This window comes from Thamnophis elegans, chromosome 2 (assembly GCF_009769535.1).
Source record: "Thamnophis elegans isolate rThaEle1 chromosome 2, rThaEle1.pri, whole genome shotgun sequence".
NCBI classification, from domain to species: domain Eukaryota; kingdom Metazoa; phylum Chordata; class Lepidosauria; order Squamata; family Colubridae; genus Thamnophis; species Thamnophis elegans.
Genome location: NC_045542.1, coordinates 48,506,270 through 48,530,066, shown reverse-complemented (window position 1 = coordinate 48,530,066; position 23,797 = coordinate 48,506,270). Strand labels below are relative to the sequence as shown.

General features: G+C 39.1%; 1 protein-coding gene across 1 annotated transcript in view; it reads left to right on the top strand.

The window, feature by feature from the left end:
- PGS1 (phosphatidylglycerophosphate synthase 1) overlaps window positions 1–23,797 on the top strand; it is a 44,470-nt gene that overhangs the window by 9,429 nt on the left and 11,244 nt on the right. The window contains 9 exon segments of the mRNA XM_032209609.1: window positions 10,333–10,522; window positions 12,252–12,329; window positions 13,129–13,228; window positions 15,028–15,217; window positions 15,615–15,793; window positions 19,049–19,203; window positions 19,205–19,303; window positions 19,305–19,511; window positions 19,513–19,582. Coding sequence (XP_032065500.1) covers window positions 10,333–10,522; window positions 12,252–12,329; window positions 13,129–13,228; window positions 15,028–15,217; window positions 15,615–15,793; window positions 19,049–19,203; window positions 19,205–19,303; window positions 19,305–19,511; window positions 19,513–19,582 — 1,268 coding nt within the window.

Genomic DNA, 23,797 nt, shown 5'->3' with positions numbered 1-23,797 from the left:
GTGAATTTTGCCCCATGTTATGACCTTTCTTGCCACAGTTAACTGAATCACTGCAGTTGTTATGTTAGTTAACACAGTTGTTAAGTGAATCTGACCTCCTCATTGACTTTATTTGCAAGAAGGTCGCAAAAGATGATCACATGACTGCAGGACACTTTAGCCATCATAAATATGAGTCAGTTGCCAAGCAGCTGAATTTTGATTACGTGACGATTGGGGATGCTTAAATGGTCGTACACATACTTTTTCTCCTGCCACTACCACCTAAACCAGGGATGGCTAAAAAAAATAAACATTTTTGTCTTCAAGTGCCGAAAACATGCATGTATGACAGTGCACATGCGTGTGTGCCCACACCCATAATACAATGCATGAGTGACCTTCTGTGTATCCTGCCACCTGTGCATGGGCGTGTGACCCCCTGCGCATCCCCCATGCATACATGTGAGATCCCCCTGCTCTGTTTTGGGCCTGCTGGCACCAAAAATGGAGTGTGGGGGGGCGCCACCCCCCATGCTCTCCCTGCCCCAATGCAGGCGTACGCTGTTACAGATGTCATGTTGGCCTTATGAGCAGCTTTATTCCTCTCTAGCATTCATCTCCATTGTTCAGTGATGTATTTCCTACCTCTCTAGGATTTACCTCTACCTGCTCTGTTCCTGTTGGATGTATATAGTTATATTCTTGATGGCTTGTATAGAGTTTTAACTGCATTTTGATTAAACAACACATGCTGCAGAGACCCAAAAATCAGATGGCCAGTGGAAGGCGCACGCACATGCACGATTAAACTCAGCTAGGATGACGGCTCGCGGGCCAGCATAGAGGCTTCCACGTGCCCCCTGTGGCACGCGTGCCATAGATTCGCCATCACGGACCCAAACCAAATCAGATTTTCTATCCTATTTCAGTGGTAATATCTGGGGCACTGTGGAAACTATACAATAGGTTAGTTTAGGCACCAGTCTCACTTAGCTGAAAGGTCTCCTCCATTATTTAAATGTATTTTTGAATTTGAACTGCATCCATCTTTGTTTCCCTAAAGCTTCAAGCTTCCTGATCTGTCAATTCTCCTGTCCAATCCCTGAGAGCTCCTGTGTTGTCAATCCTCTGATCTGTCAGTTCTCTTGTCAATGAAAATATTCTGATGTTAGTAAGAAGTTGGGAAGATGGTTTTCCTCCCTTCGCCTTCTAGGGCCCCAAAGTATAGTTTTTCTAAAACTATTGAAATAGTAACCCTTAAAACAGGATGGGGTCTGGCTCAGTGGACGGTGAAGAAACCTTTTCTTCTGTTAGATGTCACTTGCAACCAGGTTGAGAAGGATCTGCCTGGGGAGAAGTAAGTTTGAAAGTCAGTGGTATAGGGTAGGTTACATGAGAAAGACATAGGACGTTCTTTTCCAGTTTAGATTATTATCAGAATTGTAGGCGGATATGAAGAGCCACAATATTTGCTTCTCTTTGGAGGCAAACAGAGTAACCCCCTCAGGCTTGTATTTCTAAGTCCAACAATATGCAAGTTAGAAACATTCCTAATTGAGACAAGACACTTCAAATAGAACAGGCTCTGCTGTAGAGCAGAGATACTTCATAATATTAAGAGGGTTTCACCTCCCATTGCTACAGAGGCCTTTCATCTTGGTTTATTGAGACAATCGCTGGAGGAGTATGAGGAGAGGAACACTAGAACACAGCATGACCTCCATGCTCCACAGCATGAGTTCATTGATGAAATATTGCTGAAACGGCTTGGCCTTTATTTTAGAACTGAGTCAGTCTGGAGGATTTTGCTTTTACATGGTTTTTGCTTACTATGATTTTCTTGATCTCTAAATTTAGGATTCATGTTGCTTATTTTTGACATACTAGAGCCATCCAATATAATTTATATCGTTTACTGTATATACTCGAGTATAAGCCTAGTTTTTCAGCCCACTTTTTGGGCTGAAAAAAGCCGCCTCGGCTTATACTCGAGTCAGTGAAAAATTTGCCCGAAATGGAGGAGAAAAAGGGGCGGGGCCATGCCGCTGGGTGACACTCGTGAATGGCCCAGTGCCCCTGTGAGTTTCCCCTCCCTCTGTGTCAGTTTGCCGCGCAGCGCGCACCGCACCATCCCCCCTCCTCACGTTCTAATGTAATGCAGGGCTGTCTTACGATTCCCCTTCCTCCCCCTCCTGCCGCTCTGCAACGATGTCCCACCTCCTCCTTGTTATGGCAAGCAGCCACATAGCGATGTCCCACCTCCTCTGGTACAGTGATCCAATGATAGGAATCACTGTGCCGTGTGTCATAGGAGGCGGGACATCGCTCCCGCGGCTGCACGGGACATCATCATCACAGCGGGACGTCAGCATCATGAGGTGAGTGAAGTATTTCATTGAATACACCGCTAGTTTACTGTTTTTCTTTGAAATAAATATTCAAAAACATTATTGGTATCTATTTTTATTTTTGAAATTTACCGGTAGCTGCTGCATTTCCCACCCTAGGCTTATACTCGAGTCAATAACTTTTCCAGTTTTTTGTGGTAAAATTAGGTGCCTCGGCTTATATTCGGGTCGGCCTATACTCGAGTATATACGGTACATACTATTGAAAATAAGACCCGTTATTTTTTTTTTCCTCCAAAAGAGGCATTAGGTCTTATTTTCAGGGGATGTCTTTTCCACTCACTGCAGTAGTGGCGGCACCAACAGCCCCACCCAGCAAGAGCCCACTTCTTCTGCAGCTGTTTGCCGCCACTTGCGCATGGCACCACCAGCCTCCATTTTGCCATCAGAAGCTTTCAGGAAAGGCCTCTGCAGCCAAGAAACGAGCTCCGAATTGACGTGCGTGGCATCTCCCCCCCCCCCCCCAGCCTCTATTCCACCGTCAGAGGCCTTTCCTTAAGTTTCTTGGCTGCAGAGGCTGCTTTTCTGAAGGCTTCTGATGGCAACACGGAGGCCAGGGGTGACACGTGCGAGCGGTGGCAGGGGCTGCAGAAGAAGTGGGCCAGGAAAATGAGGCAGATGTTGGCATTGGAGGCCTGGCTACAATTATCGTAAAGTAAGCAAGTGCGGGGCATGTGGGGCAGCACCCCCTCATCCCCACCCGTGGCTTGATATTTACCTATGCGCCTCGTCCCATCTCATGCAACCAGATGCAACAGAGTAGGCGGGGTCTTAACTAGGGCTTATTTGGTGGTGGGTATTAGGGCTTATATTGGGGGCATATGAAAGAAAATCAAGCCAGGGCTTATTTTGGGGCTAGGTCTTATTTTCAGGAAAACAAGGTACTTGTAATAATAGCTATTTTCGAATGGTTTATATTGCAGAGCAGAATTCTGCATTTATTTTTGCGTTTCACAATTGTAGGTTTACCAGCTATTGGAATTTTTCTGGTGGGTTACTGTTGTTTTTCTAATTGTTTGGCAAGATGCTCTTACTTGTGTTAAGCAGTGTTCCAATATCTCAGGGGTTGCCACAAAGAAGAGGAGCTCAACCTATTCTCCAAAACACCTGAAGGTAGGAGAAGAAACAATGGATGGAAACTAATCAAGGAGAGAAGCAACCTAGAAATAAAGAGAAATTTCCTGACAGAAAAATTAATCGACGGAATGACGTGCCTCCAGAAGTTGTAGGTGGTCCAATACAACATTTAAAGAAGAGATTGGACAACCATTTGTCTGAAATGGTTGGGGTTTCCTGCTTGAGCAGGGGTTGGACTGGAGGACCTCCAAGGTCCCTTCCAACTCTGTCATTCTGTTAAGTTTCCTAACAAACATTAAAACTACAGAAGTTAAATTAAAATTTTAGGTAATTGAAAGAGCATACTTGGATTTATTCACTTGGTTATCATACTTAAGTGAGAAAAATTATTAATTTTATGGTCTCCTTTCCCTATAATTTTAAGAATTAGTTTGTGAGGGTGACAGTGGAGCATTATTTTTATCAACCTTACTACATCTGAAGTATGTAGAATTTTGGCCTGTGAGTTTATATTCTATGTCAGAAATCATTTACGTAGTTCAGCAGAGTGAGAAGAGGATATATCCTGACTTTGTAGACAGTTGCTAACGCTAAACCCACAACTTGCTTTTTAATTCTTTGTAAATTGCTTTTTTGAACCTTTTATAACTTCATAGGAAGTTCTTTTTAATTTCTTTGCAAGTTCCTATTAATTCTTTACAACTTCTTCTGCTATGCATTACTTCACCGTGGAAGTAGTCCTTCAAATACCAGGGTCATCTTCCTCATTCTTAAGAAGCTGAATTTATAAACTAATAAAAATGTGAAAGATGAAAGAAGCTGAGTTTATCAACATCATTAGATGCTAAAGCAATAAAAACTATTTCCTAACTTATAAGTGTAGATGTACAAGCTTTTCATCACAAATTTTAAATGAGTGAAGGTGTTTAATTTACTTAAATTTCTTAATCAGCATCCTGGTCTATAAAGTGATATTGTGAAAATTTTGACTCCCTTAACTTCTGTTTTACCAGCAGCACCTGAGAAGTAGTTTGACTTGCTGGGTTAATTGGCTTATAAATACACTGTATGTAAAATATTTTTATACCACATAAAACACACATACTGAACTAGTTCCTTTTTTCTCAAGAAGGAAAGATTTCTGAATAATGCTTGATGCTTTGTCTTGCATTATCTGGGAAAAATTACTTGCTGGTGTTACAGGAAGTGCATTGCCTTCACATTAGTTCTTTATTTTCTCAGCAGATGTTCTGGGTCCTTGCCAGTAGTAAAACTCAATATTTTGAAAGCAAACATTTTTACCCCTAAAGTTGTACACTATGGAAACAATAAACAATGTTTTTGCATTTATAAATTTCCTTAATAGGCCCCTGTTGGGTGAATCCCAAGTCATAAAGAGTATAATCATGTAAAAGTGGTTGGAGGGATTACACACAAATTGGAATAGGAGCACCAAGATACCTAGCAGCCTGATTTTCTAATACATACTCTTAATTGATTTCATGGGAATAAGATTTTTCTTGTGGATGTACCTTGTTTTCACAGTTGTGATGGGATTTTGTGCTGTAAATGTGTACATTCATGAGGGAAAATACATATTCTCAAGGTAAGTCCTTTTATGCAACCATCGAAGCCTCTAGCTCATGCATTATCATGGACATACTGGTAGTTGCATGTGAACCTTATTTTTCAATAGAATATTCAGTTTGTGCATTTTAAGCAAGTCTGTATTATTGGCTCTAAAAAGATATTTGTACTATAATACAAAATAGGGACATGGTGGCTCAGTAGCTAAGATGCTGAGCTTGTGGATCAGAAAAGTCAGCAGTTTGGTGGTTCAAATCCCTAGTGAGCTCCCATTACTTGTCCCAGCTTCTGCCAACCTAGCAGTTCGAAAGCATGTAAAAATGCAAGTAGAAAAATAGGGATCACCTTTGGTGGGAAGGTAACAGCGTTCCGGGCACCTTCAGTGTTTAGTCATGGTGGCCACATGACCATGGAGACATCTTTGGACAGCGCTGGCTCTTCGGCTTTAAAACGGAGATGAGCACCATCCCCTAGAGTTGGGAACGACTAGCACATATGTGCGAGGGGAACTTTTACCTTTACTTTACCTACTATGATACAGAAATTAAGAAGATATGTTTATATTATCCTCTGTATGAAAAGTTATTGGCTAAATAAAAGCATTTAAAAAAGAATATGGAGACAGGCTTCCATTTGATTTGCATGTTCTTTTCTATGATGCATTACAGTCAGATTGCTTAAGACTGACGAGGAGTGTCAAACCCGTGGCCAGTGGGCCCGAGGTGTCATGCACATGTCATACCCACCCCAGCTCCGTGAAGGGGGGAAACGTCATAAAACATCATGTGACGGCAATGTGACGTGGCGAGTTTGACACCTGTGGCTTAAGCCAATTCCTTTTAGAGTTATGTTCATTGTATATAATATTCACTTTGTTCTAAATTTAAGTCAGATGACAACTTCAGGAATTTGGTAGTTCAAATTGTACTCATGCGTTATGAATTTTTGGAGAATTGATGCTATAGCTGTTATGTATAAATTCTGTAAAATAGTTTATATTTCATTAATATAGTTTTGTGTTTATCAGATGACAATTTGTTTTAGAAACAGTTTCCTCTTTGATTTCATTTCGCTTTTAATTTCTTACAAGTCAGATAGCATCCAGAAAGACATAGACTTAAGCAATATGTAATATCCAGTAAGCATGACTCAGTTGAAACAAGGGCAGACTGATAATCTGGGGCCACATGTCCATGCTCATTCTTCTCTTGTTTAAGGAAGTTACCCTTGAGTCTTTATTGTTCATTGGCATCAATATGTTAACAATAAAATTGGTTTCCCAGATTCAGTCATAACATATACAGAAATACTGTAATATACACTCAGGCATTCCAATGAAACAAGAGTCATTAGCAGAAGTCACGCTAATGTGGTTTATGTGTGGGTGATAAATGCCATGAGAAATATCCTGTTAATCTCTCTTTGCCTCTGATAAAGTTGTTGCAATTTAACAAGTATTATGGTGCTTTGAGTTCATTCCTAATATTAGTCAAAATTCTACTTCCTAAAAATAGAGATTCCAAAACCCCCAGATTTATTAATAGTAGAAAGTCAAATTCAGAAAAGAAAGGTATAATTTTCAGTTCATTTTCCTTTCTGGATAATGTTGATTTTAATATGCGCTACTAGTTGCTTTCTACTTAGATCACTGATTTGAAATACCCTGTTTGTCTGAAAATAAGACCTCCCTGGATACTAATCCCAATCGGGCCTTCGAGCGCATGGGCTAAAATAAGCCCTCCCCAAAAATATTACAACACAGCAGCAGCCATGAGGTGACCACGCTTGCCTCCTACACCTCAAAAATAATAAGACCACCTTGAAAATAAGGCACTTATTTTGGGGGTCAAAAGAAAATAAGGCCCTGGGTTTCTTTTTGGGGAAACACGATAGAGTAAAAAATTTTAAATGGCATTTCAAAAGTGTATTTTTGAGCCAGCATATTTGACATACTGTACGTTCTTTTAAGTACTTCAGTTACTCTAAGTGTAATCTGGCCAAAATAATTTATTTACAGGAAGGAAATCAATAGCATCTTCATATTTAAATTTTCACAAATAACTATGGGTACCTCAAGGCTGCTATTTTCTTAAAAAAAGAATTGCAATGCTACTTCACGCTAGATAACGATGGATAATTCTTGAATCACGGAGAAGCTTAAAAATACTACAGTCCTCTGTTTTATGGGAAAAAAACATTGAAACTATGTTTTGGAATCAGATATAACTAGATTAATTTCTTAAAATAAATAGGATCTGTACCCTATACACACACATCTCTGGCACACACTTTAAAGCAGCAGTTATTTTGTAACCCCAGTTATAAAGTAGATTAATGATAATACTGTGTATTGTCCTAAATGCATGTCCATTATCAATATATATGAATCAAAGGATTGATGCTTCAGAGGAAATAGGGAAGGCACTAGTATGCCTTACTGAAAGAAAAATATTGATTATGTTATATAAATAAGTTGTAGAAGTGTAGAATAATGTGCTTTTGTTTCTTGTAAACCAATATGTATAGCCATGATTCCATGAATTCTAATTGTGCTAGAACTAGGAGTTGGAATAACTTTTTTTATTAACATCTTTAATAGGATATTTTAAAAAGTTACTTTTTACATGTGCACAATGACTTTTTAAAATACCCTAATTTTATCATGATAGATAGTCTAGGCTAATATTGGTTAAACCTCAGTAGGACACTGCTTTTTCGCTGCCTTTTGATTGCATGTTTCAAAGATTTCATTGGGGAAGTAATTTGTGAAGTTCTCTTTTTAAGCTCAGGATAATGGCAACATTCCTCCAGATTACTGTAATTCACTATTGCCAAAGAAATGCCCGTCCCCACAAAACTGTTGAAAACAGAGTAGCTAGGAATTCTTGTACACACTGAGTCAGATCTCCATTGTATGAATAGGCAATGACAAAGCGGTGGGCTTTCTGGGAAATGCAGTGGCAAACCATTTTTGGTTTTGATTTTTTTCTCTTTTTTTCTGGAGAATAAGGAGGAAGGATGCATGCAAACCTTGTAAAGATTTAACATTTTTCTGGTGAAACAAGTGAAATCATCTTCCTGGCCACCTGTGGTCAATTTATGCTTTGGACTGAGAGTTCCTCATAGTTAAAGAGTTCCTCCTACAATGCTGTTTCGTTTAAGCATTTTAGGACTTTGTAGTGAGACGGGGAATACTTTGGGGTAAACTATGACCACAGAGCGGTGTGGTACCAGGATGACAAGTGAAGCGGTGGTTTCTGTGTTAGAAATACTTTGATGATACGTATATAGTAATGTAAAAATTACTTAGAGAAAAAAATATTTCCTTTAAAGTCATTTGATATTTTTTTTCATGTTATGGTAGGAAAATATTAGTCAAACCTGTATTAGTGTTAGAAACTGGCTATTCTGCAGTTAGATGTGCCTCTTCAAGCTTCACTGGTTGTTTATTAAATTTTTATACAAATGCTCATATAAAGAAAAACTTGAAATACAGGATAAATAATAGTTAATATAAAAAGAAATGATATACATTTAATATTAAGAATCCAAATACATGATAATGGATTAAAATAATAGTTAAATATAAAACATAATTGGTAATTTAGAAATTATATGCATTTAATATTAAGAATCCAAATTTGCACGGTCAAACTTGCAGCCTTGATTAGTTTTGTACATCATCCCAACTATGGCTTACCACGTGGCAGCAAACCTATGGCACGCATGCCACAGTTGGCACACGTAGCAATATCTGCGGGCACATTATCTGTCGCTTCAGCGCGCATGCAACGCACCAAGCCATCTGATTTTCGGTCTTCCGGAGGGCCATGGAGGCTGTTTTCAGTCTCCCCAGGCTTCAGGGAAAGCCTCTGGAGCCTGGGGAGGGTGAAAACAGCCTCTCCTGGCCCCCTGGAGGCCCCCCGGAAGCCAGAAACGGATCATTTCTGACTTCTGGTTCACCTGTTGGGCCCGTTTTTTCACCCTCCCCAGGCTCCGGAGGCTTTCCAGAAGCCTGGGGAGGCCAAAAACTCCCCCCCCCCATGTGGGCAGTCATGCCCGCGGGGGGAAGTCATGTGCACATGTGCTGGGGGAGACACATATGCAGGTAGGTGCGTGAGCGCATTGTGGGTGGGGGCATATGGGTGTGTGCTATCACACATGCATGCACACTTTTGGCACACATTTACAAAAAGGTTCCCCATCACTGGCTTAGCATGGGGGAACATAGTAATCAATCTTCCAACAAGAGTAGGCTGTAAACAAGGAATGTGAGTGGGGCAGTGGTCTATAATTTTGTAAAGTTGCTGCTTCTCCTCCTGGCATTACAAAATAGTTTGAAGAGCACAGTTGCATAGTCCTAAGAAAAGGGGTGGGCTGCTTTAAAAGCCTGCAGAGAGGTACTGTGTTTGTATTCTTGAACACTCCAAAATTATGTGTTTGGAACTGAATTCAAAGCATGGGTTTGTGGTGTTTTTCTAATTAAACAATATAGCCCTGTCACATGCGGCAAATCAGAAAAAAGTTGCATACTCTCATCCAGAATCATTTATTCTAGAAAGACATCTGAAGTCAATGAAGGGAATCAGCTAGGAGAGCAGGTCTACTCATTTAGGAATAGTTTAAGAACTAATGGAACAATTGTTATTAATTTGATTAATTGGTTTTTAATTACTTTTATTTCATTTTATCCCATTTAATTCAGTATGATATATCATATGTATATATTTATATCTAAAATATATATCTATCTCCCTTCCCTACATATACTCACTCTCTGTCTCTGTCTGTCTGTCTGTCTGTGTGTGGTGTGTGTGTGTTGTGTGTGTGTTTGTGTGTATGTGTGTGTGTATCCTATCTCTATCCATCAATTCTTATTTTCCCCACATTAATTCTGTGACATGGCTGGGCTGCAAGAGAGAATGGCTACAGTCACCTACCTGGCTTCTATTCATGGTCTCTCTAGACTAGCACCTTAACTAAAATGGCTCTCTATTTTAGTAGTATTTATGTGGTTTCTGTTGCTTTTCTTTTGTAAGCGGCCAATTACGTATATATTTAACTATGGTTGGTGGTTTATTACTAAGTAGGTAATTGCTTAGTTTCCACATATAAAGTATAGGGTAGGTGCCTCTTCTTTGCCTGCAGACTATTGTTTCTATTTATACCAAAAACCTACCTGTAATATAGGTGAAATATGGACTGAGTATATCACATGTCTGCAGGCTTTAAGAGAAAACCATATATGTTGCTAAGCTAATCTCTTTTTTTTAATTAGGTCGTCATGGCTGCTGTTGGCTCCATTACTCACATCTGCAGTTCCACAGCTGATTCTTCCCACAAATTGCCTTAGCCCTGAGGGAACACACATTTTTCAATGGATCAGAAACTTGGTTCCAGAATTTGGTATTGCTGGCTCCCACATCAAGGTACTTTCATCGCCAGCCGAATTCTACGAACTTATGAAGGTGATCTCAATATTTTTCTTTTGCATGTTTTGTCACTGGTTTTGTTATACTACATAGCTGATAACCCAGCATTGTCCAGGTATTTATTTATAGGGGGAAAATGTCTGAACCAAACATAATTTCTAATGTTGGATTTTCCCCCTCACAGAGGGAGCCCCCTTGGGGAGTACTGTGAAGCCGTTACCATGTAAACTCATTGCGCTGTATAATAAAAGCTATTTTATGGCAGTACAGTAGAAGCCATTTGAAGGCACAACAGGCTGTATCATAACAGGACCCCCCCAAAAAAGGGTATTAGGGGTGTCTTACCCCCACAGTATTTGTTTCCAGAGAGTAAGTTATCTGTGTACCAAGTTTGGTTGAAATTGCTCAAGGTGTTTCAAAGTTACGCTGGAACATACACACACACACAGAGAGAGAGAGAGAGAGAGAGAGAGAGAGAGAGAGTCATTCACACACACACACACACACACACACAAACTGTATATATGAGACAGGATTGTTCAATGGTTCTGTTGTGGTTCTAAAAAATCTTTTCAGGCTTATAAGTTAAAGTAATTTTATCTTACCATTCCTTGGTGAATTAGTTACTATATTCAATTCTTAAGACTAAAGAAGAAGAAAAACTAGTGTAAATTTCTTTCAATAAAGTGAGACATGAAAAGTTACAGTCTTGTAGCTCAGCGTTATGCTTGTTTTAATGTGTCAGTTATTCCCATCTTTAGGTAGAAAAACCAGTAGCTGGGCAGAGAAAGACTCTTGCTTAAAAATATCGAGCTATTTTTGCCACATGGGTGCTGCTAACTTTATTTATTTAATTTTTTCATTACATTTCAGCATAACATGTAAAAAAATAATAATCCCAAAATTATTTTCCCCCCAGTTTCTATCAAGAAGTAGGTGCTTCTAAGTTTATAAAAGTGGGACTTTTAAAGTATTTTTTAAAATGTGAGTGATTGTATTTAACTTAGTACATTAATACATTAGTACATTGTATTTAACTTAGTACATTAACTTAGTACATTAATGGCTTTCAAACATTTTTTTTCTCTTTTAGAAGATAATAAACATTATTAAGAATAGAAAACTGTCAGTTTGTATATAATTAAAAGTGATGAAAGAGGATCAACCTATCCAGTATTAGCAGATTTGTCTTTCTTGACCTTCTAGTTGACAAGAGAAATACAGTATACTCACTTGCAACCAAGAAACTTATTCTCAGTCCAGTTGTGAGCAAAAAATGTTTAATATTTTTCCTGGTAAATTCAAGCTTTATTGATTCTTATAAAATTAAGTAGTGTTTCCCATAGGAGATGCCAGTAGCCCTTGACGTACAACATTCTTTAGCGACTGTTTAAAGTTGCACCGGACTGGAAAAAGTGACTTACAGTTTTCCACACTTATGACTATTGCCGTATTGCCTTGGTCATGTGATTAAAATGTATTTCTGACGGATGCAGTGTCCTGAAGTCATGTGATCATCTTTTGTGACCTTCTGACAAACAAAATCACTGGGGAAGCCAGATTTACTTAGTAACTGTGTTACCAAGCAAGTGCAGTGATTCACTTAACAACTGGGGCAAGAAAAGTTGTAGAATGGGGCAAACTCACTAGCATATGTCTTCCTTAGCATCAGAATTTGGGATCAATTGTCATCATGCGTCAGGGACTATCTGTACTTGGATGCTTCATTTGATAGACTACAAATCTAAATGTTTTTCTTTTTCAGGGACAGGCAAAGATGGCTAAGCAACGAATCGTTTTAGCTTCGCTATATCTTGGAACAGGCTCTTTGGAACAGGAATTAGTAAGTATCTAAAATGGGGAGGAGGGACTGAAGCCTTTTTACTAAATAGCTAGATAAGAGATGCCTTAGATTTAGTTTTATTTAGGGAGGGGGCAGGAGCTCTGGCTTCAGAACTCTAATTCAGAGATCCACTCTGTTATATTGCTGTATGCGAGTTGTTAATGTAACTGTGATAGGAGAAAAAAAGTTAGATTGATTGCAGAAAATATGATTTCAACAACAGAGTTGTCAATGCCTGGAATGCTCTGCCTGACTCCGTTGTTACATCTTCTAATCCCCACAGCTTCAATCTTAAATTGTCTACGTGGACCTCACCCTATGCCTAAGAGGTCCGTAAAGGGGGTGTGCATAAGCGCACCAGCGTGCTTTCTGTCCCTGTCCTACTGTCCCCATCTATTTATATTCATTTCCTTGTTCATGTCCATGTTTATACTTATACCTGTTATCTTGTGCATGTTTGACAAGCTAAATAAACAGATAAATTAGGAAAACAGTGACACTTCCTCTTGGCAAGTTGAAGTTCTGTGTAAATCTGACATTTGATTTATTTTACGCGCACTTCACTTCCCAACATTTAGTATGCTTGAAAGACAGGAAGACAGCCTTGTGCATTTGTGTATGTTTGCAATAGTGGCGAATATCTGTAGCTCGGGTGTAGGATGAGGGTGAAAGTTGACACTAACATCCCCTAAACCCCGCTGAAGATGTTACCTAGCCTGGTAACGAATCATTCAGAAATCAACCCACAAGCTCGGAGAATGAATCTTCACTCCCATTTGTGTATGTTTCCTTCTTGTAGGTGGATTGTATTGAAATAGCTTTGGAAAGCTCATTGAAGGGATGTGAGAATCCCAATTTTAGAGTGTCTATCCTGTTAGACTTCACGAGAGGATCCCGAGGTAAGCATAAATGTATTCATTGACCAACTCTTTTTACTTAGTTGGAATAGACTGATATGGTTCAGGATCTCTGATATAAGAATTTGGTTTAAATAATTCTGCAAATCAAAGAATTTGGACCTTTATCTGAAATGCTCAAAAAACAACTTCAATTCTTCTGTAGATTTCAAAATATTATCTCTTTAGTTTTATTTTGCAACCAACCATAAAAAACACAAATAATTCTTTTAATTTAAAACCCAGGCAAGATATTCCTGATACTCTTTTTTTACTTACTAAAATGTAAATCTTGCCTATACAATTCTTCCTATTTTATTGAATTGTGCAGAATAATGTTAATTTTCTTGATCTCTGCAGCCTGTTGAGGAGTCTGTATCTGTCAAATTAAGTGTTTTGAAGCATTCCCCAGCTGAGCCAAATTGATAGGAACCTTATCTCTCCCCACTTATGTATTATTAGTCTGCTGGTTTTCCTCAGCTCCTTTTACTGCCTGACATAATCAGGAATATTTTCTTTTGTTGTTGTTTCTTTTCTTTTTCTTTTTGTTTCTAATACAAAACAAAACAAATCCAAAATATATCAAAATCCACGTACATTCTTCTTAATCATGTTTTATTTGCTCCTTTGAAACCTTCCTTTAATTTTGATTATTTTCATGGCCACTGGTGCCTCTTCTTTTGCAGCATTTACTATCTAATTCTCCTACTTCCTATTCAGGTCCGAATTTAGATCCATACAGACTTCTGACTCCTTGCTGGTGCATCTTTTTCACCAGACTGGTTAGAGCCCCTTCCCCTCAAAGATTTTGTCCATATGTGGATCAGCTATTGTGAATGACTACAGATTTTGGCCTCACAACTAAATAACCACCGTCTTGCTGATGACCAATTCTTTGATTTTGTTCTAAGAGATATCTCTATTCCTCTTGCATGACTTGCTGCTGATATTTCCTAAGTTTGTGCCTTGAGCAGTTCCCAGAAGACAAGACATTCGTGACTCAGGTTTTCCACGCAGTGATCTGTGATGCGTCAAAGGAACAGTTCAGTGAATGGCATTGTGCTTCCAAAACGATAGGCTAGTAAGATAGTAATGGAAGTGTCCTGGATGGAAAAATCCAGGAGCTGCTCCTAGACGAAAAGCATGAACTTCGTAGCCTGATAGGCACAACTGCCTTAGCAAAGAAAGAGCAGGCACTACTGTCAAGTAAAACAAACTTCATTTGCAGAAGATGCTGCATGAGAGGTACACAAAACGCTTCGTACTTTTACAGTATTCTGTCTTATCTACATTTTTCTGTTCCCATGATGCAAGTTTTGCTGTTATGTGAAATATACAATAAAGAAGGAGTCACAACTTGCAGCTGAAGGCTGTAAAATATAGAAATGCCTTAAGGCATGGCCTCTGGAGGAGGTGAAGTTAAGATCTTCCTATTAGGTCCATCTTTGGGAAATCAGAAAAAAAAACCTTAATCATATGCTCAACTATTATTCTTGATCACCAGAGATGGAAATGAGCCAAAGCATGTGTGCCTGGTTCAACCACTGTCCACTTAATTCTCTTATTATTAATCCGGAGCAACTAGAGGTGACACAAAATATCTTCTAACACGTGCTTCTAGAGAGGTAAATTGTCATTTTTTATTACTCTGCAGCTGATGAACAACTGGACATATTTAGACATTCTATACATAATAGTTTCCAGCATCTCCTGGTTGTTAAGGTTTTCTAATTCTTACAGTGGGTTGGAGCAGATATTCTGTATTACTGTGATCCCATCCAGTCTGTTTTCCTCCCCCTAAGGCCAGAAGAATTCTCGAACCATGCTGCTTCCACTCCTGAGGCGATTTCCAGATAAGGTCCGTGTCTCCCTCTTCCACACTCCTAATCTACGTGGTCTTCTCAGATATCTAATTCCTGAGCGTTTTAATGAGACCATCGGGTTGCAGCATATCAAAGTCTATCTCTTTGACGATAATGTGATCTTGAGTGGGTGAGTTCCTCTTTATAAGGAAATAGCATTGGGTTAGGAAGAATTTGGTGATTTCCAGTAAAGAAGAAAAGAAAGAAGGAAATCAATGAAGCCAGATCATAATAGGGATCGTTCTGAAAATTCTGGAATCTGTGTCATAGCTCTGTTCTGTACTTTCCCATTTTTGGACTGTTTCTAGTCTTAAGTGATTCTGAATAAGCATTCTACAATTCATTTGCCTTTAACCAAAGTTTTAATGGGGAAATGGATCAGGAAGACAATATTAGTGTTCATGTATTGATTAATCTTATGTGCCTTCCTGTCTATTGTTTTTTCCACTGTCAAATGTATGTGAGTTGAATATGATTTATATACTATCATTTGGCATTCCTAACTGCCTCCTATTTCCCCACTCCAGAGCCAACTTAAGTGACTCTTACTTCAGCAATCGGCAAGACCGTTATGTGTTCCTGCAAGGCTCACCAGAGATTGCAGATTTCTTCACTGAGCTAGTAAATGCAGTTGGGGATGTATCTTTACAGTTACAGCAGGATGACACAGTCAAAATCATAGATGGGATGGTCCATCCTTACAAAGGTAGGATGGTCATTTATTTCTCACTTTATTTTCTACATTGCTATAAATTTAGATTTTTGGGAGGTCTTTAGCAAGGAATTCATTACGTATACAGGTAGTCCTTGACTTACAACCACCATTGAGCCCAAAATTTCTGTTGTTAAGTGAGACATTTGTTGTGAGTTTTGCCCCATTTTACAACCATTCTTGCCACCACTGTTAAGTAAATCACTGCAGTTACTAAGTTAATAACCTGGTTATTAAGTGAATCTGGCTTCCCCATTGACTTTGCTTGTCAATAGGTCGCAAAAGGGGATCACATGACCTTGTGACACAGCAACGGTCATAAATGTGAACTAGTTGCCAAGCATCTGAATTTTGTTCATCTGATCATGGGGATGCTGCAAAGGTTGTAACTGTGAAAAACTGTTATAAATTTGAACGATCACTAAATGAACTGTTGTAAGTCAAGCAATACCACACACACACAAACACACACACGTGTGTGTGTGTGTGTGTTCCAGCGTAACTTTAAAACACCTCGAGCAATTTCAACCAGACTTGGTACACAGATGACTGACTAGATAGATAGATGGAGAGATTTGTATCTTACCAGAATTTATTTGAGCTTTCTTGCCAATGATATAATATAAATTATATAAATTATAATTACAATATATTAATATAATATGTAGTGAAATAATCATTATGATGTTTAACTATATCTATATAATAATTAGAATATGTTTAAAAACTAAGCACAGTACAAAAACTGAATAACTAAAACTAATATAATTCAAAAATACAAAATAGACACATGAAACCCTAGGCACTTGTAATTCTAAGGAAGTATAGTAGAATCCCAACAGGTCACCTACGTAAAAGAATGTATAAATTAGGCCCTATAAAATTGAGTTAGGTATATAATTTATTAAATCAAATAGAATTAAACAGTGGTCAACATAAATGTCAGAAAGGCCTAATACCAATACCAATCCAGACTACCTTCTGTTAATGCATTCCAGATACCCCTATCCTGGGGGTTCATAAGGATCTCTGAAAGCAGAGCTAGGGAAAGCACTGCCAGGCCCAGTAAACCCTGTGATCTTCTTTTATATCCTAAGGATGGAGTTGGAAAGTGATTTTTCTGTAAAGTATAGGCTGAAAAATGGAGTTACGGCTCCTTTCTAATCAGCATTTAGCTTGATCCCCGGAGAGACACTTTTCCATGGAGATTCTTTTGTGACAGGAGAAGTATTCTGGTTTAGCTAGTAGGAATTTCTGGGATTACAGATACAATTGCCAATTGATACACTTTAGGGCTGCAACCTTTGAGACAGGAGGAGCAACGATGGAAGGAATTTATCCACAGGTGGCATTAAATTTTATGATGATGACTAAACAGAAGGAACTCTGGATGGCAAACAAGAATAAAACCCACAAAACAATTTAAACCAGAAAACCATTTAAACAGTGCTGAGTCCACAATAAATTTGCATTCATCTTTTGTAGCCAGGGGCTTTGGCTAAGCTGACTTGGTTCTGTAGATTGTGAGACTAAAGCTAAACATTCTAATGATTCCCATGCTAGTAAATAATTCGAGTGACTTTGTGGTGATTCCTGAATGTGAAGAAGCGAAGAACTCCAAGCACTGCTATATGTGTGTTTCAAAATCTGTACGTGAATGCTCGTATGGTGGATGCTATTTGTTCTCACTAAAATATTTTTTTTGTTTGTGTCTGGGGAATAGTCTTTCTTTGTTACAATCTGGAAAGCTAATTTTAATGCAGAGCATAGTCACTGGGTGTCGCTTTCCCGTGGGAGGTATTTTCCAAGCAATACCAATTGTTGAGAGCTCTTTCCGGCAAGTCAGTTGCTGTGATTTCTAGATCAGGTAACAAAAGCAAATACTCTGGGAGTAGGTAAAGGGGGACTGGACTGCCCTTCAATGTTTGTTATGTTGATGAGCATAAACTGCATTATGCTCAAATAGGCACAGAAGAATGTACCCTGACATGCACTTTAGCTGACAAATCCCTAACAGTAGTAAATTCTTGTCTCATTTCCATTTCATTTTATTATATTTTTTTAAAATCACAGGTGCCATTTTTTATTATTTATACATAGTAATTATCTTCATTAAATGGAAGAGGCATGTAGCATGAATGTTACTTTAGTAGTTTTTCCAGTTTGGGGTATTTATGTAGCTTACATTTTTATTTGTTGTGTGATTTATCTGTTGTGCATCGCCCAGAGTTCCTTTTGGTGAGATGCCAAATTAGGTAGGTAGGTAGGTGATAGATAATAAGATAAGATAAGATAGATGATAGATAGATAGATAGAAGATAGATAGATAGATAGATAGATAGATAGATAGATAGATAAATAGGCAGGCAAATTCTTTGTGTTAAACCTTTGGGAAGAAAAACCTTTAATCAGGTGCTGAAAGGGTGTCAAATAGGGGCCCCTTTTATTTTCACCACCTGAAAGAAAGGAAGTCAGAGTCTCTGCAAGAGATCTGAGACGACTTGGATAAGGCTAAATTGTTTCATCTGGTCCTGATTGTCAAAACTTGGAAATGAGTCATGTCAGGGCAGGAAGAAGACATTCTTCCCAATATGTCCCATATGCCTCAGTTACTCATGCCTCTGCTTTCATCTCTAATCCACTTATTCCTTTGCAAACTAGCGCCTGACAAAGTTAATTGAGTAAATCCTCAATTCTTCATTTGAGAACCAGATTTCATTCCCATATCAGTATTATATCCATTCCATTAGTAACTCAGTAGATACAATTGAAGCCAATCCAACAAGCAAAAGTGTTACAGAAAGTGTGTATTGGTGGCAGGTTTGGCTTCTGTCCTGAGTCCAAAGAACATGCTTTTAAAAGAGCATTAGGGATTTCTTTAGGCTAAGTGCAACAGGTAGAAGCTGCAGCCAGGGGCTTTTCCCAGTTCATTTGTTATTCAGTTCATCTTTTCCTGGTCTTAAATAATGCCATATCACCACACACAGACACCCAAGCACTCACCTTCTGTTGTTCTATACCGGTCTTGGAAGGGCTATTCAGCTGGACCTTTTGGCTCACAAACAAACAGTTACAAATTGCTCCATGATATATCTAGATACCCCCTTAAGTGCAATTCCTCCTGGTTAAGCACCACCGTTTTAGGTTAATGTGACTTCCAAAATTCCTGGCCTGCAGGAAGTACCACCTACTATTCTGAGCTCTTGATAGATCTTATACTTTCATTAATACATACATTTATCTTCTCAGGAGACAAGAGGGCCTATTATGAGATGGCAAATAAGAAAGTGATGGAAGTGATCAATTCTGCCAGGATCAAACAAGAACAATTTCACACTCGGACTTTCCATAGCAACAATACAGAAGGAGAAATCTCCATCCGTGATACAAAGGCAATTGGTGATTGGGCAGTCAGAACCAGATACATGGATTTATCCATTAATACAGATGAAGCCGTTTGGGATTCGGATAGATGAGACAGTCACAAATACTCTCCTTATGGAAGGCAGAGCAGGGTGCCAGCATATATCTCACCACAGGTTATTTCAACCTCACAAAAACATATATAGACCTGATTCTAGGCACCCGGGCAAAATTCCAGATTTTACTAGCCTCACCGGAGGTGAATGGGTTTTTTTGGAGCCAAAGGGGTGGCAGGTGCCATCCTGCTGCCTACGTTTATATTGAACAGCAATTCTTCAGCAAGGTGTGGTGGCCTGGGTCAGGAAGAGAGAGTCCAGTTGCAGGAATATTCAAGGAGCGGATGGACTTTCCACGCCAAAGGTGAGACATTTTAGGCAAAGGACTTTTGCTTATTCATTGAAGTGGTTGAACGTTTTTTAAATCAACGAGTTAGACTTAATTCTGTCTTAAACATCTTTCTGCATCTGCTCTGGAGAATAGTCCCTTGGATAATTTTCATGCTAGGTTCTTGTCTGGAAATCCAGCTGATGAATTGATTATGAATTGTAGGTTTAAAAAGGCTAGGAAAAGGCCAGAGTCATATAATGTATTTTTGTTAATTTTTTTATCCTGTATTTATTACTTTGTAAGTAACTCAAGGCAACATACATATACTCCTTCCTCCTCCTGGTTTCCACACAACAACAGCCTTGTGAGGCGGGGTTATATGATACATTTCCAAGATGCCTCTCTAAGGGTAGAGATTAGCAAAGGATTTCAAGTTGGACCTTCAAACCACAGGGGCAGATGTAAATACTGTTCCTGAACTAATCAGTGGCAGCAAAACCACTGGGCCATATTGTTGATAATCAGTTTATCTTGATAATTTTATATTTAGGTCAGGAATATGACATATTGGAACCAAACAGTGAAACTACAGCAGTATTTGTTTGTTTGTTTATTGCATTTATATACCACTGGGGCTCTCAGTGTCTTACATAGAAAAAAAGCTTAAAATCAATTCAGTAGAAAAGATGAAAACACGGCAGCAATACAACAAGACAGAGGAAGAACATTAAAAAAAAAGATGGCCACATCAAAATCAAAAGTATTTCTCCATATAAGAAAGACAGTAGAAAATAAGAACTATATAGTACTAGATTTGGGAAGAAGATGTATGGGAATTGTTAACTACATTACTGATCTTGCAATCTGCTACAATTTCTTCATTTCCCGTTACTGTGATGTGGCCAGTTGGGAAAGCGGGAAATTGTGTTACCATGTAAGAAAGTAGTGGCTGAATGGGATCTAAAGGCCAGTTGGGGCATCTGACAAATAACAATCTGGGTACTGAACTGAATTTGCCAATTTTCCAGTAACGTTTAAGAATGATGTATGCCTGAAGGGAAAAATCCTCCCATTAATGAAACAGTCCCGTCTTTCCTGTGTTCTGAGAAATGAGGCTGGGAAGTCTGAAATCAGATCCATTTTGGGAAAAAGACAATGGATTCCTGCATTTTTACTAGCTAGCCTTGATTTAAAAATTTATCTGCGAAAGATGTGGTATGCAGAATGGAATTCAAGATTAAGCAGGGTGAGATTGTGATATGCCAGGGAGAGGAAATGGATGCCCAAAACATAAGTGGAAGTTAAGTGTCCCAGCTGTGATAAAGCCACAATTTTAGTGGAAACCATAAGATCTCAGAATCTCTAAACAGTTGGAAAAATGTAGTAATTTTCATAGTCTTTATTTGAAAGCAACCAAATTTGAATTTCTCAAATTTGGATATTTTGCATGTCCTGGCAAGTTGAGGCGCCTGAAATTTCCATTCAGTCGTACATTGCCATACTATGGCATCCATTGTTTAGCCCTTGGAAGAGAAGCTGCTGCCAGAAATAATTAGTATTCCCCATGCAAAATCCAAGTTCTCCCTTGCATCAGTCCACTTTTTATTGCCCTCAGGAACCTCTTGGTCACTTACTGTATACATTAGATTAGAGTAAACTGGGCAGCCTTCTCTTGTTACCTTGAGCAAGTCCCAAAGTTCACGTCCTAACAGGCCGTTTGTACTCCAGGGTTCTAGGCTTTTATTTGTCTGTGTTTGTGGCGGTTAATCATTATGGAATGCTGATATCTTCCCAACCTCTTCCTGCAGAGCTTCTGGGAAGAGGCTTGGAGGTTGGGTGTGGGGGATGGCTTGCTGAGCAAGCTCTTTTCTCTTAAGAAAACATACTCATGCTCCCGCTCAGCCAAAATCAGGAAAAAGGGCAAGGGATGGGATTGTGTGGGTAACCAGAGCACTGCTTATGCATTCTTTAAGATTTCCCCTGTCAGCAACCCTTTGAAGGGGGATGGCCTCAGAATGGCTGATCTTCTGTCTTACTGGCAGTGGGCTCCGATATTGCAAACCTCTTTAGAAATAGGAGGACTAGTGGGGTGGAGGAAACAATTTTAGGAGGATGACTTGGTTAGTTTCTCAATGCTGTGAAATGTTTTCCCCCTGATTTTTTTTTTAATTCTCCAAGCCTTCATACTTTTGTCATTCGACTACACATGACATGGCTTTCCTCATTTTATGATTCAGGGTTTCTCCCAGGAGATGTGAAATACACACTATACTTTAAAAAGCTGTGGATTCTGCAGTAGCTTAGAATAATGTCATGGGCATTCTGTAACTGGCTTTGACTGAGCAATGGCAATGTCTACACAAAGCAGAAAAATTGCAAGTGCAGTTGCCATACAAAGTCACAATCCCATGTGTTTTCTTGTTGCTGCAAACTTAAAGAAGAATTTCCTCACTCTTGATACGTTCCATCTTGTGTGCTGGCCAGAGTTTTAGGTAAGATGTGTCAGCTTAAAAAAACTTCCAAAGCACTGTTTAACAATTACGACTACCAAGAATTCATCCACTTACAAACCAAGTTGGTAAGAGGCAGTAAATCCTCACTAGTTTGGGAAAGCACATTTAAGATTCTGTCTTGGAATCTGGCTGTGGAGGAAGGGATGAGATTAGATGAAGAGGCTTGAGGTAAATAAAGTGTAAGCACCTCTTAGGGGAAGGCAAGTGTGTTCTTGCAGGGAAATGGGTTGCTCTCTGTTATGCAACTGGGGGCAAAGTATCCCTTGTGCTGAGGTAAATCTCCTCTACGGCGATTGAGTGACAATTGAGACATTCTTTATATTTCCCTCTGGAAAGGTGAGTCATGACATGAGCAAAATCAGCTTGGTAAAAGTCCCAAGATCAATCCCCTCCTACAGTAGGCAGTCAGTCTCCTGCTTTTTGGCTTCCAATTCTGCACTTGGTCCCTATGATCAAAAGCATCGTTGGGGTCTTTTCTGTCAGATTCCAGTGGACTAGCAGGCGGGCCCTTTCCCTCACTTCTGCTGGGTTGCATTGTAGTTTGTGCTCAGAGCTATCAGTTAGAGCAACTGGACAACCCAGCTCCTCGTTTGCCAGGGAACCATTGATATGCAGTGAGGATAGAAGAATATGGAATATTTAGAATGATGGAAAATAATGTGTGGCTCAACTGAGTGTGTCTGGGTGACTAATTTTATTTCAAGTGTAAGAAAACAAAAGCAGAAATATAAAGGAAATTGCTAACTTAGAAGGGCTTATTTCCAACCTAGCAGTTCGAAAGCATGTAAAATGCAAGTAGAAAAATAGGAGCTACATTTGGTGGGAAGGTAACAGCGTTCCAAGCGCCTTCAGCGTTAGTCATGCCGGCCCACATGACCACAGAGACGTCTTTGGAGAGCACTGGTTCTTCGGCTTTGAAACAAAGATGAGCACTGTTCCCTAGAGTCAGGAACGACTAGCACATATGTGTGAGGGGAACCTTTACCTTTAACTTGGGAAGGAAGAATCCTATAATTAATTTTCTTATAATTTTAACAGCACTTTAACAGAAAAAGCATGGATGTTTAAACTCCAAGTTTTAGGAGCATAATTAATTCATTAGATGTACTGCCTGCAGGTTCTTCAATGCAACTTGTAAGGGTGTGTTTTCTTTGGCAGTCTACTACTTGCATGAAAACTGCAATACTGTACTCACCTCATTAATGGCATCAGGAATATTTTCAAAACTTGTAAGTGTTACATCTCAAGGTGAAGTGCGACCCTCACAGCTCCTCCAGGTTGTACCACCTAGCCCCAATTGCAAAATGTCACTCTTCAGCAGCCCATCCCCAGTCCCTTTCAAAAATTAAAAAGAAGGGGCAAATGAATCCCCCATGAGTAAAGTTACTAGCCCTTTCTGCTCTGGTCTCATTTAGTTGCTGTGATATGAATTAGATCCCAGGCTGCAGGGAAGCCTTGTGATTGCATGTGTATGTTTGGGAGTTGGGGGAGTTATTACAGGTGTTTTGAAATATGCTTTAGTTTTTTGTATGTAAAGAGGAAGAGATTAGAAAATAGGAAACCATGCAAAATGGGTGTGTGCCACTTTTGTCCTGGCACATGTGACTGTGTGATGAAAAGGTAACTGCCGGATGGAGGCTCAGTTTCCTAAAAGAGACATCAAAACTGTTGGTTGCTCATTATTTTAGCTGAAAGTATATAGTATCTGTATTAAAGCATATCATGTGATCATGGC